Source organism: Leptomonas pyrrhocoris (genome assembly GCF_001293395.1).
Source record: "Leptomonas pyrrhocoris isolate H10 chromosome Unknown, whole genome shotgun sequence".
NCBI lineage: Eukaryota > Euglenozoa > Kinetoplastea > Trypanosomatida > Trypanosomatidae > Leptomonas > Leptomonas pyrrhocoris.
Genome location: NW_015438382.1, coordinates 353596 through 371923, shown reverse-complemented (window position 1 = coordinate 371923; position 18328 = coordinate 353596). Strand labels below are relative to the sequence as shown.

General features: G+C 53.6%; 4 protein-coding genes across 4 annotated transcripts in view; all 4 read left to right on the top strand.

The window, feature by feature from the left end:
• Window positions 1-1430: 1430 nt before the first annotated feature.
• ABB37_08824 (hypothetical protein) lies at window positions 1431-8002 on the top strand (the record flags this gene model as incomplete). Its single annotated transcript, XM_015807943.1, has 1 exon — window positions 1431-8002. Exon 1 carries the CDS (start codon window positions 3494-3496, stop codon window positions 8000-8002), a length of 4509 nt encoding a protein of 1502 aa, XP_015653601.1. The 5' UTR covers window positions 1431-3493.
• Window positions 8003-9826: 1824 nt separating this feature from the next.
• Window positions 9827-14093, top strand: ABB37_08823 (hypothetical protein; the record flags this gene model as incomplete). Its single annotated transcript, XM_015807942.1, has 1 exon — window positions 9827-14093. Exon 1 carries the CDS (start codon window positions 11853-11855, stop codon window positions 14091-14093), a length of 2241 nt encoding a protein of 746 aa, XP_015653600.1. The 5' UTR covers window positions 9827-11852.
• Window positions 14094-15445: 1352 nt separating this feature from the next.
• On the top strand, window positions 15446-16000 carry ABB37_08822 (hypothetical protein; the record flags this gene model as incomplete). Its single annotated transcript, XM_015807941.1, has 1 exon — window positions 15446-16000. The coding sequence occupies one exon, from the start codon at window positions 15446-15448 to the stop codon at window positions 15998-16000; it is 555 nt and encodes a 184-aa protein (XP_015653599.1).
• Window positions 16001-17276: 1276 nt separating this feature from the next.
• The window catches only part of ABB37_08821 (hypothetical protein), a gene marked incomplete at its 3' end in the record, with an annotated part of 3177 nt that continues 2125 nt past the window's right edge, over window positions 17277-18328 (top strand). The window contains exon 1 of the mRNA XM_015807940.1: window positions 17277-18328. This exon is cut by the window's right edge and continues 2125 nt beyond it.

Genomic DNA, 18328 nt, shown 5'->3' with positions numbered 1-18328 from the left:
AACTCGTCGTGTGGTGCTTCTCCTCTTCTTCCTTTCCGCACCTGTGTTGCGTCCGGACTCTGGTTCGTTGTGACTTCTAAAAACGAGGAAGAATCTTCTTGCTCTGTAATGTACTTTTTCTCTTGTCGATTTGGCTTATGCACTTTAAATATATATATATATATATATATATATATATATATATAATTATTGCAGCCTCTTCTTTTGACTCTCCGGCTTGCACGCGAGTGTTCGCTTCTGTGTTTTGTGAGGCACCTTTCAATCCCAAATAGAAAGACGGCTTCTTTTTTTTTTGTCGTTTTCTGCTAGGTTGCTTGCTTGTTTATTCGTTTGTTGTTGCTGTGTCGGCATTGTCCACCGCATCCTATATCCTTGCAAAAGCGCTGCCCCCGCTGTTTGCGCTGTCCGTTGCACGCGGCTCGAGCGTTGGGTTTTTGTTTTCCTTCTCTCTCTCTCTCCACACAGCGCACATAAGCCGTTGGGGAACAAAAATGGTTCTTTCGTAGAATTCAAAAACAGATTTTGAATTGGAGCACATCTCCTCGTTCTCCGTGTTGATCGTCTCTCCTCGGTCCGCCCGCTAGAGAACAGAGAAGGGGGGGAGGGGGGAGAAACGCGAAGTAATGGAAAGAATATACCACTTTCTCCTTCGCTGTCGCTGTTGTTGCCGTTGTTCTTCTGTTCCCCCCGCTGTTATGTAGCACTCTCATTTGAATGAGGTGTCCGGTTTTTTGTTGTTGTTTTGATTGTTTGTTTGTTTTCTTTGTTTTTATATATTTTCGTGTTTATTCCTTTCGCTATCTCGTTTCATTTCCTCCCATTGTTTCTTCTGTTTTGTTTTGTTTTACACTGGAATGATTGAACGCGAAGAAGTACGCTGATGCAAATACGCAAGTCGTTGAAGGTACGTGCCGCGACACCGTCTACAACGCTCGGGGTTCGAGTTGTGCAACGTACACAGACGCACATACACACACACACACACACACACCTACGATGCGTGCGTGGTCTGCTGGCACTGGGCGTGACGCTGACGTTTCCCGTCATCTGCCTTTAACGGTGTTGTTGTCGTCAGCCACGAACGGCGCTGTTCCGTAAAACACCCACACGCTACGTAAATGAAGTCTCATGTGTGTGTGTGAAGTCGCGGAAAATGATCTTGCCCGTTGCCTGCTTTGTGCCGCGGAGGCGGGGGGGGGAGGGGAGGGAATTCTGCTTCCCGAGATCAGCGTTGTCTTCAATTAATATATATGTATATGTATTATTTCATCGTCTTCTGCTCCGTCATTTTCTCTCCCGCTCTCTCCTCTCCTCCTTCTTTTCCGGTACTTCGCCTTCACAAACGTGTACGGAGGTACGTCGCTCTACCGCTTTGGTCCCACACATTTACTCTGCTTCACCCAACAACAAAACGCACGTCTAACCATTCAGCAAAATACAATTTAAGAAAGCTATTTTTCTTGTCGAAAACCGGTTACTATAACGATCTTCTGGCATTTACCCTCCTGCTGTGCCGATACCTCCCACAGCCAATTCGTTCCTCTGGTAACCACCGCCGAGGAAATCCATTCCATCGGCTACGGCACAGAAGCGGCCGCGTCTATCATTGTGTAGTCAGCCACAGTGAGGTGGAACAAACGTCGAAGAAAGCTCGGTCGAATAGGAAGAAGTTTTTTTGATTCACAAACTTGTTCTTTTCTGTTATTTGGGCACTGCGCCATCTCCGCTCTTTTCTTCTCTTCTCGCTCGGCCTGTTATCCCTTTTCTTTTTTCTGCGGGACCGCTGTGTTGGAGAGGGCTTAATCGCTTTTGCTGATCATTCTCGCACTTCCACACCCGCACATTATTCGCCATTTCTGGTTGGCGGGTGTGTGTGTCTGTGTCTGTGTCTGTGTCTGTGTCTCTCTGTCTGCTGGTGCTTTTGGTTTCCTTTTCCTTTTTGTTTTTGTTTTTCAGAACTATAACAACTGCTTCTCGGCCCTCTCACTCACTCATTCGCTCTCTATCTCTCTCTCACACTGACTTTTCTTTTTGTTTGTTTTGCTTAATTGTTTCTCGATTCTTATTTGGTTTGTTTCCGTCATCGCGACTCCACTCTGGTTTCTTTGTTTATACCTCACTGCAGCGTGAAAGGGGAATCGTTTTATTGTTGATGTGTTGTTTTTCTCTCCTCCATTCTTTCCTTCCTCCTTGAACCCCGGCGCTTTCTTTTCCCTCCTTCTCAGAAACCTCACGGTGACGCCGTCTTGCGCTTCGCTTTTCTCTCCGTTACGATCGCCGTCTTTCTCCCTGTTCGTGTCGCTGCTGTGGTCCGTTTCCGTGTTTGACCGTTTCTCTCTCTCCCACGCACGGCGTTGCTCGTCAACAAAGCAGATATATATATCGAGGGAGACACTTTTGTTTGGGTATTCTGTGTGTGTGTGTGTGTTTGATAGAGTAAGTGTGTGTGTGACAGATCTTCTATCGAGTTGTCTAATATTGCCCATATATATCTGTATATCTGTACATCTTTTTCAGAAAAGTTGTAAGGTCCTTGAGTGACGATCTGTGGTTTTTGTGTCTGAACATCCTTGTGTGTGTGTGCGTGTGTGCCTGTGCTTCCGTCGCACAGACAACCTTCTTTTTTTCTTCTTCTTCTGCACAGTTAAGATTTGCGGCTACGCGCAAGGGTTTTTATTTAAGTGTTTTATTCACTGTTATCATAACTGCTGTGAAATTGACCTCCGTCTGTCTTGTGTTGTTGTTGTTTATATGTTTTTACGCCATCGGATCTGTGCTGCTGCCTCCTCATTTGTGTTTCGGTGGATTTCTTTTCAGCTTTTTGCCTGCATTCGCCGTCGCTGTATCATCATTTGTTATTATTATTAGTATTACGCTGCCGTTCTTCTTGCTGTTGTGGTTGTTGTTGTTTTGTGGCTTCTGCGGCACGTATACCACCGGTGTCAGCCTCTACAGTTGCGATTAAAGTGCCGTCAAACTACCATCTTTTTTTTCTCTTTCCGCGTATTCGCTGGTCAGGTGTTTTCCTTCTCTTCAATTAAGCTGTTAAACCTGGTCTCTTCCTTTCTCGCTCTTTTCATTAATATATTTGTATATAAATTCTGATCCGCAATCAATCGCACCTGCCCGATTTCTCGTGCCGGGTGCTGCGCACAGATTCCCCCTTGTACCTTGTTTGTGTTTTGTTTCGTCTCTCTCGCTGCCTACAGCTGCGTACGTCCTGCATCGTTGGCCTCCGCAGTAGCCACAGTTGTGCGTGCGCGGTGTTGCTCCGTCCCCCGCCGACCTCCGACCTTCTGCACACTGCCACTTTCGGCTTCTCTGGCTCTTGTGTGTGAAGGCGTGGGGATTCGCAAAGGAGCTTGGAGCACGTTCAGCCGCCCCCCTCTTCCCTCCCTTCCTGTTTTGGCTGTTGTTGTCTTTATATCTATTTGCTGCCTTTTAACAGAGTGAGAAGCGAGGTGTAATAAGATATATATACCGCCTGCACGTCATGTCCGCCATTCCTCAATACCACGGCTGCTTCACGCTCCTCTACGGCGACCCCGAGGTGCGGGAGCAGCAGCAGTACCTGCAGCCTCTCTACGGTCTGACAGCGGAGGACGACCCACCCATCACACGACACCCACGTGTGTCGTCGCAGGACACGTCACTCAGCAGCGGCGGCAGCAGCCTCGTCTCAGCCGAGGACACCCACGACGAGGTGTTCCACCTGCAGCGCATTTGGATTCCCGGTGAGCCGGCGGTGCGTCGGCACAAACAACCCCGTATCGCGACTGTCTTGGCACGCGCCACGACGGGTGGGGCGACAGCAGCGACAGAGGTGGAAAACGAGGCCGCTGATGACGACGATGGCGCAGAGGCGAGAGATGGAGAGGGCCGCATCCAGGCACTGCCGCGCGGCAACAACGAAGAAGATGCAGAAGCAAACCCTGCTACTACTACAACAGCGGCCACTACCACCGCAGCCGCAGCGGCAGCAGCAAGAGCAGCCCCGCGTCCACCCCGCACCATCAACCGCGTGGAGCTGAGCCTCTACGCGGACCTCTGCACCGGGGTGGTGGGACCGCAGCCCGTCTTTGGCGGTGTTGCCCTGAAGGGGGACGGACGCGTCCCCTCCACCACCACCCTTTCGGATCCTTCTCCTCCCCCTTCTACGCCGGCGACGCAGCCGTACCTGTTTAACTCCACGGGAGCCCCGCTGCTGTCGAGCATCGTGGAGGCAGACGCACTACGGCGGCTGAAGGCGGCACGTACGCCCTACCCGGCCCCGCAGTCGCGCAGCGGACACGTTCTGCTGCCCTACCCACCCCGTGGTTCCTTAATCCTCTACGGCGGCCTCGGCGACGACCCCTTCAACGACGTCTGGGAATACAGTACCATCACGGGGCGGTGGACGAAGCTGGACTGCGTCCCCGCCGCGGACGACAATGCGGTGGCGGTGCCGCCGTCGCAGCAGGAGCGGCAGCAGCACCAACGAGAAGGCGAAGCAGCAGAGGAGGATTTGGGCAGCCGCGGTGCAGAGGCCGTCGGTCGCAACGACGATGACGAGGAGCAAATCCTGGAAGTTACGACGCGTGTTCCGCGACCTCCGCGATCGCGACGGCGGCACTCCGTCTCTGAGATGGAGAACTTCAGTGAAAATGATGACGACGAGGTCTTGGATCGCCCTCGACCGGACGAGACCGTTGCTGAGTTTATCGCCCGTGTCCAGGCCGAACGCCGCATCCACAACCCCTCTCCCTCCGCTTCCGAGTACGACGAGTATGATTACTATTACGGCGATGACGATGAAGAGGATGGTGGCAGCTCTCTGAGCGACAGCGACGATGACGCGGACATGGAGGACATGGATGAGCGCAACGAAGAGACGGCAACGGCCGCGTCGCGGGGGCGCAACGTCGGTCACAACCGAAACATGCCTCCGCCAGCCTACGGTCAGTCCGCCGCCCTCTACGTCGACGAGAACGGCGACACCTGCATGGCCGTCTTGGGCGGCATCACGGTGGGCGACGTCTGCGTGCACGGCTTCTTCTCGCTGAATTTGACGACGCTGACGTGGCGCCGGCTGGAGACGACGTCGCGGATGAAAGATGTATGGGGGGCGACGGCGCAGACACTCATCGCCCCCCGCCAGTATCCACGGCAGCCGCCCGCCAAGGCAAACAATCCGCACATCGATCCCAGCAAGAAGGAGGAGCAGGTCGTCGTGCTGTTTGGCGGTATGACTGCCATGGGGGAGGTCATCGACCCCACCACCCACGTCCTCCACCTCGACCACCCCCTCACGGCGGAAGAGGTCACCGCCAACCCGGCGCTGTTCCTCGACAGCATCGAGTACGACAAGACGGAAAGCGCGCGGGTGATGCACCACGTGCTGCGGGAGGAGGACGCAGCGGCGCAGGCGCGAGACGCCGCGCCCGCCGACGACAGCCAAACCGTCGGCCTCGAAGAACGGTGTGCCAGCTGGCGGTTGGCGCACGCCCGTCGGCTCGTGCGGTGGCGCGAGCGTGCGTTGCGGCGTATGGTGGGCAAGTACTGGACGGAGATGATCCCGGCTACCGGTGCCCTGCACGGCCGCCGTCGCCCCACCAGTGCCGCCTTCCAGCGCCATTACATGTACATCTTTGGCGGCCGCGATGACTTGTACTTCTACAACGATCTGTGGTGTCTGAATATTGTGACGCGTATCTGGGTGCAAGTGCGTGACGGCATCCCGACCCCCCTCCTCCGGCGCTTCCTCGACGAGCCCGAGAACCACCACATCGCGCTGCAGCTCAGCGAGCGCGGGGCGCAGCTGCGTCGCCGCACGGTGGCCGCGGTGGAGGCGAAGCTCGCGCAGCACCCCACGAACCCCACCATGAGCAACATGATCCGCGGCCGCGACGTCCACCACGCACTTTACTCCAGCTCGGTGAACAGCACGGCGCGGGCGCGGACGGGCGCCTGCATGGTGGTGGACGTGCAGCGGGAGTGCCTGTACGTCTACGGCGGCTTCTCCTACACGGGTCAGCAGCACCTCACCTTCTTTGATCTGCACGCGTACTACGTGAAGGAGAACGTGTGGCGACGGGTGGCGATCTGCCACGGCCGACCGTGGGCCGCCGCCTTGGACGCGGAGCAGGACGCGGTGAGTTTGGTGGACCCCTGCGAGGAGGCCCGACCCTACCCACGACACGCACGCCCGCCGGAAGGAGCTCAGAATGACCTCCGTCGAAGCGAGTCCTCTTCCGCTGCTCCGTCACCATCCGTGCTGCCGCTGACGCTGATGGGGTACGCCGCACGTCACCTCCGCTCGCAGACCCGGAAAGAGGCGAATGCGTCCCCTTCGTCGGTCTGCTCACCCGATCGCGCACCGCCGGCACCGCTGATGGTGCGTCGTGGGCAACGCTGGTCGTGCGGCGATGCGAACAGCGCCGAAGACGGCGGTGATGATGCGGAGGCGGCTGTTCTCGCCTCGCCGCAGCCGCAGCCGGTGACGTCCGCCGACTACTTCCACCTGCCCACCTTCATCCCGGAAGCACGCACGATGGCAGCCATGGCGGAGGATCCGCTGTACCCTGGAACCCGCTTCTTTCTGCACGGCGGCCGCTCCGGCGAGGAGGCCTGCGGCGACCTCTTCGAGCTGCGCACCGGCGTCAGTCGCACGGTAGACGTCGAGTACGCTAAAACGCAGCGTGCGACGCGGCTGGAGGCGCAGACGGCGGCGGCGACGAGCATGAACAGCTCGCCGACGTCTCCGCTGGGTCGATCCCAGGCAAACAACAGCACCTCCGCCTCCACGACCGCCCCACCGAATCCTCCAGCAAATCCAACGGCGGCTGCACCCGGTGGACCAACGTTCATCTCGGCGGCCTCTACCGCCGCTGCCGTCGCCACCGCCTCGGGCACGCAGGCGGACGTGAGCCGGCTGCAGCTCCGAAACCGCCGACAGCTGCAACGTCAGCTGATCAGCGCCGCGTTGGAGCTGCAGGAGGAGTTCGAAGACGCGCCCGCAGCGCACGCGGCGACGCTCGCGCAGGCTGCCCCGCTGCCCCGCCACTCTCTGCGGGATGCAGCGACGCGCTGGATCCGCGATGGCCTTGCGGTGGCGGACCCGAAGTCACTCATGTTTGTCGAACTGCGCAACGGTCACGCCGTGGTGAACCTGCGGACGCACATTCACTACTCGAGTCGGCTGAGCCTGCTGGCGAGCAGCGAGCAGCGGACGACGGAGGAGGCGGCGGCGGCGGGTCCTCCCGCAACAGGCACCACAACAGCAACGACAACGTCGTCGGCCGTTCTGGCCGCGCCTCGCAGTGGGTACGGCGGCGTGCGGCGCTCGAACTCCGGTCAGGACCTGTCCCAAGTGAATCCGCCCCCTGCGTTCTCCGTCTCCCCTTTCCCTTCCTCTGTCGTGTACCGCACTTCCCTGGAGCAGCAGATGGCCAGCCTCGAGGGCGCCCTCAAGCGCGCCGCCCTGTCGCTGGAGATTCTGCTCTACGACGTTCTGCTCTCCAAACCGATGTGCAACGGCAGCGGCAACAACAACAGCGCAGGCGAAGGGGTGTTGATGACAAGTCCATGCACGCACAGCGCCGTCTTGACCACCTCGCCGGAGAACAACGCCGCCTTTCCACCCTTTCCGCTGGGCGATGGCACGCCGGGTACGAGTCCAGGCAATCCCACGCTGCCGCCACCCACGTCTCCGCATGTGCAGATCGTGAGCCGTGCGCAGTACTCGACGCCACGCACGCAGCAACAGCAACTGCAGCAGCCAAATGCCTTTCCCCTCCCGCCGCTGGAGGTGAGTGAGGCGCGCACGTCGGAACACCCCGCCCCCTCGCCTGCGCTGACGCGTCGCGGCAGCAGTTTCCACGGCAGTGGCAACAGCAGCAGCAATGGTGCCAGCTTTCAGCAGCCGCCCACGAACAACGAGTACGACTACCACATCCTCCTGCGCAGTCTTTTCCACCACGAGCCGTACTACAAGGCTTTTGGGGCCAATGAAAAGAAACGCTAAGGCGGTGCATCAACGCTGCGTCTCCTTTCTCTCGTTTTCTCGATAACCTAACTGCATAAATCCTTTTTAAAAGGAATTCTATTTCCTTTGTTTACCGCTTCTCTCGCATCACCTTTTGTATGTGTGAGATTACTATTATTACTATTTCGGCGTTGCAGAGTGCTTGCCTCTGTCCGCAGACACTTGTATATATATATATGACTCTTTCTTGTGTTCTACTGCGTGTCTGGGGTGTGCTTGTGTGTGTGCTCTCCTTCGCTTTTCACTTTGGGGGCGCATTGCGTCCCCTTTTTCGTTCTCTTCTTTTTACCCGTTGAACTCGATTTTCTTTTCCCTCTCTCCCCTCCCCCTTCGGTTTGAGTCCTCCTTGTGTTCTGCTGTGTTGCCTGCCAGTGCTTTGTCTTCTTCTTTTCCTTTCCTTTCCTTTTTGTTTTTATGTAAGGTGTCAGCTCTGCGTGCACGGCGTGAATCTGAAAAGGAAAGGCAGAATAGCCGACACGCACGCAGGCGGCCCCGTTGTAGATGTTACAAGCGTGTCTCCGCGCCCTCATAGTTTCTTTTCGTGTGGGTGTTTGATTATCTGTTATGTGCACATCTGAGTTGTATTGTGACTGGCGGTGTTTCTTCTTTTTGCGGTCGCTCTCCAGACAGAGAGCGGGGTCGGCCTTCTCTAAGCTCGCGTGGAGAAGCTACATCTTTTTATATATATTATAACAACCAAGAGAAAGATGATAGCTAAATAGAGGGGAGCGTGTGGATCTGGCGAGTATACCAACGAAGTCGATGGACCTCAACGCGCTGAAGACAGCGAAAGCTGTCGTCGGGGGGCTAGGCACTCTATATCGTGCTTATTATTAGGATTCTCTGTTGTCGCCTTCGAGAGGGAAAAGGTTTATATATATATATGAATCTATTCCCCTCTGCCTTGTTGTTTTTTTAAGGCGTTGTATTGGCGCATTTAATACTCTTTCGTAGACGAGCCTGGTCGATATTTTTATGCTGTGCGGTTGTGGTGGTAGTGGGCGAGGTGATGACTGTTGTTCTCTTCTCTAACGTTCACTGTTACTGCTTTTCATTTTTTGCTATGTATTTAGTTATCGTGCTGACGGAATACCTATGCTTTTCTTCGCTCTACTATTATTCGTATTGCCTCTATCGTTGTCTCTTTCACGTATGGATGCGGTGGTAGGGTGTGTGACAAAGCATTTTTTTTATTTGCTGTTCAGCAGCTGCGACAATGTGAACTCGGTTCAGAGAAGTCAACGGAAGAATGGTACGATAATCTACTACGTGAATCATAGGGTTGTGTATGTGCGTATTGTGTGTGTGGGTCGTGGAGCGCTGCAGCGAAGGCGCACCGAGTCGGTGCATGCACACTCCGCTGCGTTGTGTGTTCGTCGTTGGTGTGATGAGAGAACACGCGAGGAGGAAAACCGAAACAGCCGTAGCATTTCTCACAAGCATGAGTAAAAAAAGGGGGGGTATTAACGCGGTCGTGAACGTTTGGTTTTGTGGAGCCATCCGCGCCAAATGAGAACGCGGCGGCGGCGGAGGCGGCGTCCTGCGCTCTGGATGGACCGCGTCGGCGTGCCATCGCCTCTTTCTTCCTTCTCCTCTCTCTTTCATCGGAGCCCACCTTCCTCTCTCCTGTCTCTATCTCCTATCTCTTTAATGTTTTTTGTTATCTATTCTTCCCTGCATCGTCCCCGGTATATTTTTGCTTACTCGCATGTATTTTCTACTTTCTCGTTGTCATCACAACAAACAACAACAAAACAAATGATAAAAACATATTCGCCATCACATTGACGTTGCTGCTGGGCAGCCCTCTTCGGTACGTCGTCCCGCCTCAGAAAGATTCAAGAAAACTCTCCATTGGTGCCAACGGCGATCTTTTCGCTCCTCGATAGACTTTTTCTCTCTTTTCTCTTTCCTCTTCTCTTCCTCTTCTTCTTTTTTGCAGCACCATTTCGGAGTACTTTGAAATCGACAGATTTCACCTCCCGCTCTCTCCTCTTCTTCCTTCCTTCCTCTCTCTGTGTGTGTCTGTGTGAGTGCTACACAGAATCATTCACATCACCTACCTCGTCCTTCGCTCTTCTTTTAACGCTCACCGTAGGGGGGAGGGGGAGTCGGTAAAACAGCTCGAGCAACGGACAGGTCGGGTTTTTGGACTGTGGATAGCGACAGAGTATTCTCTTCTTATTATTATCTTCTTTGTTGTCTTCGCTTTCGGTTGACTGGCCGAGCCAAACGGACCTGAAGTACCACGAAATTATTTACTTGTCTTAAAAGAAGGACGCGCACTTTCTTCGTTCTCCTCCGCTTTTCTTTATTTTTCTCTTTTTTTCGAAACGCCACCCCGCTTCTCACCCGCTTCGGGCATAAGGAGAGAGAAGCCGTCCGAGGGCGGTTGGCGTTTTTGTGCGAGAAGAAAAAAAGGGAGGGCGCAAACAATCATCTCTCGTCATCGACAGTCGTTTGCATCCTTTCTGAAAACCCGCGTGTACCTCAACACGCTCTGGACCTAAAGCAGAAGTTTTTGTGTCACATATATATATATATATACATACCCCCTTCCACAGGGGAAACCAGAAAAGAAATAACCATCGCGCATGTAGGTGTGTGTGTGTGTGTGATTTCTTCTTCCCTTCCTTGTCTCACCACTTTCAAAAGATATTGTTCTTGTCGGTGTTGCCGTTTTTCTTTTTTATATACCTTCTTCTGTTTGTTTTAGTTTTTACGATTCATTGTTTTTGTTGCTACATGTAATCTCGGGGTTTGACTTCACAGACTCCGATTCTCTCTTTCTTTCTTTCTTCTCAGATTTGTAGAGAGTGTTTTGCAGTTGCGGTTAGCAAGTCTATTGGAGAACGTAGTACACTTTTTTTTCTTGTTTGTGTGTTCTTCAATTCGTCAAGCTTCTGATTTTGCACTCTGGATCGCCAGAAGCGCCGTCTACTACGAACCTCGTTGTTTGATGTCATCCATCATCTTCGTTCTTTCTCGGGTTTGTGATTTCTGTGGGTGAGTGTATCACCCTCTCTCTCACCTACATCCTAAGTGAAGCAAACAGTAGTACAGCAGGCTCCTATTCTATTCTACTTTGAACTCCTTCCTTTTTTTGTTGTTTATTTCTCCGCCTATTGACTTGTTTTCCTCGTCCACGACGCCTCTTCTCTTTTTCTCTCCTTGAACTCGTTGTATCTCCGCTTTTAACGCTGCTTTTTGATTTGTAGCTTATTGTACCTTCTTTATCCGATTTTCGTTTTCGTTCTTGTAGTCTCCTACAATCTGATTATTTTGTTTTGTTTTCCTTCCTGCAGCGTTCATTTCCTCTCGCTTCTTCCCACCTTCCCTTTCCATTATCTTTTGTCTCTCGTCGTCGTTGTCTTCGTTTCTCCTGCTACGTTCCTCCCCCTTTTCATTATTCTTCTCTTTCTTCTTCTCTTCACCCCTCACTTCGCGCTATCGAGGTTTTAAGAAAAAGAAGAAATTTTGACGTGCTGGTTTTGCCGCTGTTAGGTCCGTACCTACTCTACACACACGCACGCACGCACGTGTGTGTCTTCTTTCTTTCTTTCTTCCTTTTCCCTCCGTCTCTTGTTGTCACCTCCCATTCTCCTTTGTTTTCTCGTTGTTGTTCGTCCACTCCGCCGTGATCATCGCTGCACGTAGCGCATTGCAGACGCGTATTCGCGCTGTGCCCTTGTGCTATTGTTGTTGGTGTTGTTGCCTTTCCTCTCGGCCACGAGGTGTCGGTGTTGCATTCACTGAGCACAGAAGTTTCATTTACCGTTTTTCATCGTTTGTTGTTTCTCGTTGCTCTTGTTGCTGCAGCGGATACGCGATGTCTTTCAGCGTCCCTTCGCAGGACGACGGGTCGGGCGAGGGGGGCACCCCGCACCTCTCCATCGGCGGACACGCGCCGCCGCTCTCCGCGTCCTTCAAGGCCTCCTCTTTAAACGGCAGCAGCGGCACGACACCTCGCCTGCTCTTCACCTGGGACCCGTACAGCAACCTGTCCCCCATGACCGCGTCTCCGTCGGCTCCAACCGCTGCCGGTGGCGGGCCTCTCCCGCCAAAGCCTTCCGAGGTGGAGGGGATCGACGAGGGCCGGCAGCCGTCCAGCGGAGAGGAGTGCTCCACGCCGTCCTCGGCCGCCAACAACAACGGCAACTACACCTGTCACCACAACAGTGATGCCGGTGCGACGGCCCACCCACCCCTGACCATTTCGGCCCTTTTAAGCGCGAGCAGCAACAACAACGCCGCTGCCGTTGGTGGTGCGACGGCGCGCTCGCCGCAGCTGGTGCCGGGCGCTGCGGTGCACACCCCACATCAGCAGCCGTCGACTGACACCGCCTCGGCTCATTCGACGCCCTCCGGTCCGGTGCGGAAGCGCATCTCGACCACCACCAAAGACGGGCGGCAGTACTTCCTGGACTACTCCCCCACCACCGCCGCCAGCGCCAACCCGACTGGCGGGGTGGGGGTGATGCCAAACCTGATGCTCCCGCCGAACCTCTCCCCGCAGTCCCGCGGTGTGTCGCCCTTCACCGCAGCGCCGTCGCAGCCACGCGCACCAACGCCGTCGTACCAGAGCTCAAATCTGCCATCACAGCAGCAGCAGCAGATAGAGCAGCAGGAGTTCGACAACTACGGAAGCAGCACAACAAGTCCGCAGGCGGTCCCGCTCGTCTCCCCCCCACGCAGCAGCAGCATCGGTGGGGTGGCCGGCCCCGGCAGCTACCCCTACAACGCCTCCTTCAACCACCCCGTCGCGAGCAACGGGGTCTACGACGCCGTCCCCCCGCCGCAACAACAGAAGCCGCCGTCCTCGGCGTTCCTTGGCAGCAGCATGAACAGCGGCGGACTCCTCTCCGTTTCTGTCGTCGGCACAGGCAGTGGCAGCGGGAGTCACTCGCAGCACAACCCCTACCGCACCTCCCCCACCTATTACCAGCCTCAGATGAGCACGTCTGTGTCCTCTGCTGCTGCGGCAACGGCGGCGGCCACTTCAGCTGGGTCTCTGCCGCAACACGGAATGGCCACGGCGGCGGTTCAGCGGGTGCAAACGGCCGACACCGACGCGGACCTCTACGAGGTACTCGGGGCCACGCCGTCGCTCTTCATCAAGCGCCTCCTGCCACCGCCGCCGCCGCTGCCGGACGTGGCGCGTGTGCTGCCCACGCCGGGTGTGGTGCAGACCTTGTGTGCGCGGTGGTGCTCCCTCGTTGAGGCCGTCCTGCGGTCGCGTGAGTTCAGCGATGTGACGACAGCGCCACCGCCGCCACCGGCGATGCCGTCTTTGCCTGGCGCCTCCCCGACGGAGACGACGGGCAGTGAAGAGGAGAGCCGCAGAAGGAACACGAACACCACCACCACGACGAACGCCGTCCAGGAAGAGCTTCGTGCCTGGTACAAAGCGGCGGTGGAGTGGTACGAGCAGCTCGACCAGGCAGGCGCGGCGACCGTTGACATTCGTGCCTCGTCCCGCGCCGTCACGTGGGCCATCGACGCGGCAGCGAGTGGACGCGGTCGTCGCGGAGGACAGGCCAGCAGCAACAACAATAACAGCCGCTACCATGGTCAGAACGCTGGTGGACGCGGTGGGGTTGGGGCTGGGGCTGGTGCGGGTGGGTCGTCGTCGGGCTATCGCGGTGGGGCGTACGGCGGTGGCTACCCCGGCAGCACACCTTACGGCGGACGCGGCGCGATGAATAACGGTGGCTACCGCGGGGGACGTGGCGCAACTCCCAGCTTCTACACCACGGGAGGCATGAACAGCAACAACAACAACAACAGCAACAACAACAGCAGTCGCAGTGCGTCGAATGACATGGAAGTGACGGCGAACAGCAGCGGAAACGCACGCAACCCGTACTACGCCTCCAACTTCAACCCCTATGCGGAGAGCTGGACCTTCAGCGGCGATACGCAGATGGTGAACGTGCCAGGGGAGGTCCTGCCACCGCCGCCGCCGCCACCACCGCTGCCCTCGACATCGTCGAAGCCTTCGTATTTGAGCAAGATGTCGACGGCGGACCAGCAGGGGTACTCCGCGAACCCAGCGATGGGGCCGATGTAGTACACAAACGCAGGCCCCACACCTCACCGTTGTGCGTTAGTATACTATTCTTTCTCTGCTTTTTTTACCTGCCCCTGTCAATGCGGCGGATCTGCGTGCGTGAGACTGTGGATTCACTCGCCGCAGTGCGCGTCGCTGGAAGTATTACCGCTGTTCACGAGGCGGCGATCGTTTTTTTAGTGGGCCTCGTGATTGAACTGCGAGGAAGAGAGAGAGAGGGGAGGGATGTGTAGGTGGGGGGGGGGGGAGGAGAGGGGCTCCCGCACTACGCACTCGGTCGCTCCTTTACTTCCCGTATCTCGCTACGTTGTTTGTTTGTTTTTAACCGGCTTCGTTCGCTCCTACGTGTGTTCTTCGTTTTTCTTTCTTTCCGCAGTGAACTCGTAAGGACTTTTCTTTTCTCTTTTTATCGCCGACTTTTAGTGTTGTTGTTGTTGGTCTCGCCCTCTCCCGCATTTCCTCCTGTACCGCCTGGCTGCACGGCCGTTTTCCATATCCATCTTTTCTCTCCCTTCCCGAGTCACGTTGCAGCCGCCTCATTTCGTATTCTGTTTTGTGTTTGTGTTTGTTTTTTGAAGTGCCTTGAACACGATTGTTATTTCCACGGTGTCGTTGATGGCGCTGTTCATCGTAATCACTTTTCTTCTTCTTCTTCTTTTTTCTTGCCGCTCTCCTCCAGCGTGAGCGTTGCTGGCCCTTTTTCGACGGTGGATCGCTGTGGCTCTTTCAATGCAAAACGAAGAGGAGAAGGGACAGCTGCGAGAACGCGACGGCCTTCTGCGATGTTTGTGTTTTCGCTTTCTTTGTCATGTTATCTTTCCCCTTCACATCTTCTCCAGCGGGAACGCACTGTTGATACTCGCGTATTTCTCTCTGTTGATGTCAACCTCGTTTTCTTTTACATATATATTTTTTTGTTTTCTGTGCTGCTGCTGTTGTTGTTGCCACAACGGCAGGCATGGATGCCTCCTCTCGGGGGGAGGCTGAGTGCTGCGTGACTTTCATATTCCCAAAATCGGTTCCGTTATCCTCTCTCTGTTGTTGTTTTTCTTTTTATTATTATTATTAAAGATCTTTTAGCGTCTGAATCTTCGAGTGCGCGCTGGCCTCTATACACGCTGCGCTTCTCCTCTCTCTCCTCCTTTTCTTTTCTGTCTTGTGTGTTTGCCTTCGCCTCGCCACTGAGAGCGCTTGTCATGTGATGGCTCTCGAACTCGACCGTGTACGCAGTTCGCTGGGGAAAAAAAATGTTAATCAAGAAGTAATTCTGTTTTCAATGCCTTTACATTGATCATCGCGAAGTGTTAAACTATATCGAAGTCACCCCACACACACGCATATACACACATTCTATGCGACGGAGATGTCTCTACCACGCAGCAGCCTTACTGCCGCTTTTGTTCCTTGTCATGATGACGGTTGTTATTTTATTCGTTGTCGGTCTTCACGCGGTTTTATTTGTATTACAAATTAATATATATATTTTGTGGAGAGGGAGGGAGAGAGATTTGTATCATCAAGTGTTTGGCCTGAACGACGGCCATATTTCGCTGTGCCATTTGTTTTCCTTTCTGTCTCTCTCTCTCTCTCCCCAACGAGGAATGGACTCTTCGTCATTCATCTCAGCTGCTCTTTTACGCCTCTGCTACTTTTCCATGTTTTGCCCTCTGACTTCAAATTTCCCTCTCCCTTTTTTTTCTCGGTGTGGCCTTCGTGTTTGTTTCTGTTTTTTTTCTTCTTTTGTTTCTCTCTCTCTCTCTCCTGTTCAGCGACGCACTGATCTGTTTATTTCTATTATTTCTATTACTGTTATTATTCCTATCTCGCGTGATATCGCTTCCTTTTCCTCGCCTTTTCATCTTTCCGAAATGCCGACGAGACGGCGCGCCTCTTTCTTGTCTTTATGATTGCGTGTGTGTTTTGTTTGTTTTTGTTTTTCGAAGCTTCGCTGTGCACTCTTTTCTATGTAATTCGGAATCGCAGAGTCCCTCCTCTTGATTTGTTTTCATTTTTGTTTTGAACTTCCCGAAAAGAAGTTTGAAAAACAAAAGGAGGACGAGGAAGAGACGGCTGAAACCCGTAGCTTTCTCCCCTTTTCTCTTTTTCTTTTTTTTTCTTAGAGGTACGTTATTGCTCAACTTTGCGTGAGTGTGCGTGGGTGTGTCGCCTTCTCCGCTACCCGTACCCCGATAGAGGGGAACGAAGGTGAGAAATAATAAAGAGAAGGTCGTCGTTGTTGTTGTTGTTTTGCACCTTGCTCACGAGCACAATTCTGCGATAGTGTGGCCCACTCCCTCTCTCCTGTTTTTTTTTTCTTGCATCTAAGGTTATGTAGGTTATGGCAAAAAAAAAAAGATAATATCAAAGGTAAATATTTTCTGTCTTCGGTACAGACAGACAGCTTTCATTTGTTTGTATCCCTCCTCCTCCTGCTGCTGCTGCTGCTGCCTCCGTTGCAGCGCCTCAGCAGCGTTTTCGACTCTTCAAACGTGGAAGCTCTACTATTCAAATGCGTGTTCGTCTCTCTTATTAATTTAATCTTGTTTTGTTTTTGTACTTTAGCGTGTGCGTGTGTGTGCGTGTGTTTTTCTTCGTCTTTTCCTCTTTCTTTCTTTCTTTCCCTTGCCGGTGTTCGTGCCGTTCGCTGCCGCGACGGACGCATGGAAAAGAGAAAAGGACGTTAAACGACGACGACTGTTGTTATTATTATTACGATAATATATATACATTTATATAGAAAGAAACCTGCGCTAAATCGACGGGGGGCCGGCGTCAAGAGGGTCCTGACGAGAGAAAAGGAAAAGAAAAACGATAGAGGTGTGTTGGCGGTGGTGTTGCAGCGCATCACCGACGAAAACTCGCAAAAGCGCTTTGAGGCACACACACACACATACACGTACACACTGAAGCACAGCTGTATTGGATGTGTTCGTAGCCTCCCTCCTTCTTCACCCTCTATCATCACTCGGGGCGGCCGTTAACGCCTTGTTTTTTCCCTTCTGTTTCCCGTTCTTCCTTTCCCCTGCCTTTGCCAGGCTGGAGAGGTGAGGCTGTTGCTCCTGGCGCACTGACCCCCAAACCTAGCTGACACCGATGTGGCATTATGTCTCTCTTCTCGCGATTCGCTTGCTGTCTCCTCTCTACCTCTATCTCCTGTTCTTCTGCATTGTCGCACGTCAAAAAGATTGTATTCGACTTTAGAATCAACTTTTAAAAAGAGAATCCACATCAGCTGCGTTCCCTTCTTTGCTTCCGCTGTGCGTCGTGTTCGTCCTGCTGGAGCGATTGAGAGGGCCCTGTGTCTGTTTTTGGTTTTGGTTTTGTTTTTCTTCTCCGGCGTCTTCGCATTTTCACTTTCACTTCTATCTTTTGCCGTAGGGCAGCGTCAGTGAAAAGAAAGAAGAGCGACTGAACTGGCGAAACTTTTCTGAAGTGGATGCTTAAACAAGAAAAGAGAGGCGTACATTATCTGCCGAGCATCACGACCAGGTCAGTGGGCTTTCGTGCCGTTTCAATAGAGTGAGAAAACCGATAGCTGTGTTGATAGCACTGCAACGGTGCTCAGAGCGACAGACTGCTTTGGTGGTGTATTGCGTTTAAAAATCTTCTCTCGAACTGTTGCGCCTCTCCGTCGTCGATTGGGGCGGCTCGTCAGAGAGCTCTTTTCTTTCTTCCTCTTCGCGTGTACAGGCTCTCTTTTGCACACGCTCTTCCCAGCACGTACACACCCTCCCGACCTTTTCCACTGGCTCACTTGGAGAACACTAAATCACCCTCCTTGTTTTTCTGCTTCCTCAGCTCTTTTCTTTGTTTTTCCATCCTTTCCTTTGCCGTTGATGTTCTGCTGAAGCTGCTTCCACCTGTTTATACCTTTTCAATCCTTTGTCGTCGTTTGCTTTTCCGGCTGGTTCTCGCCGTACCAATTTTAGCCGGTGTTGGTTTGTTGTTGTTGTTACTGCTGTGGTGTCGTTCTCAGCTTTCATCCTCCTTCTCTTCTTTCTTCTATTTTTTTTTCTCTTTTCTTTCACGTAGTCTCGTGCTGCCGCTGCTCCGTCGCTCTCCGCTGCAGAAAGCATCAAAAGCGTGGCGGATTTAAGAAGAAGAAAAAGTAACGCCGCATCAGAGTTGATTTGCGGTGGTGTTCTGAGTGCTGGTACGAACTCGTACGTTGAGTCGGTCCGCCAAGAAAAGTAAAGCACACACACACTATATATATATATATATATATATATACT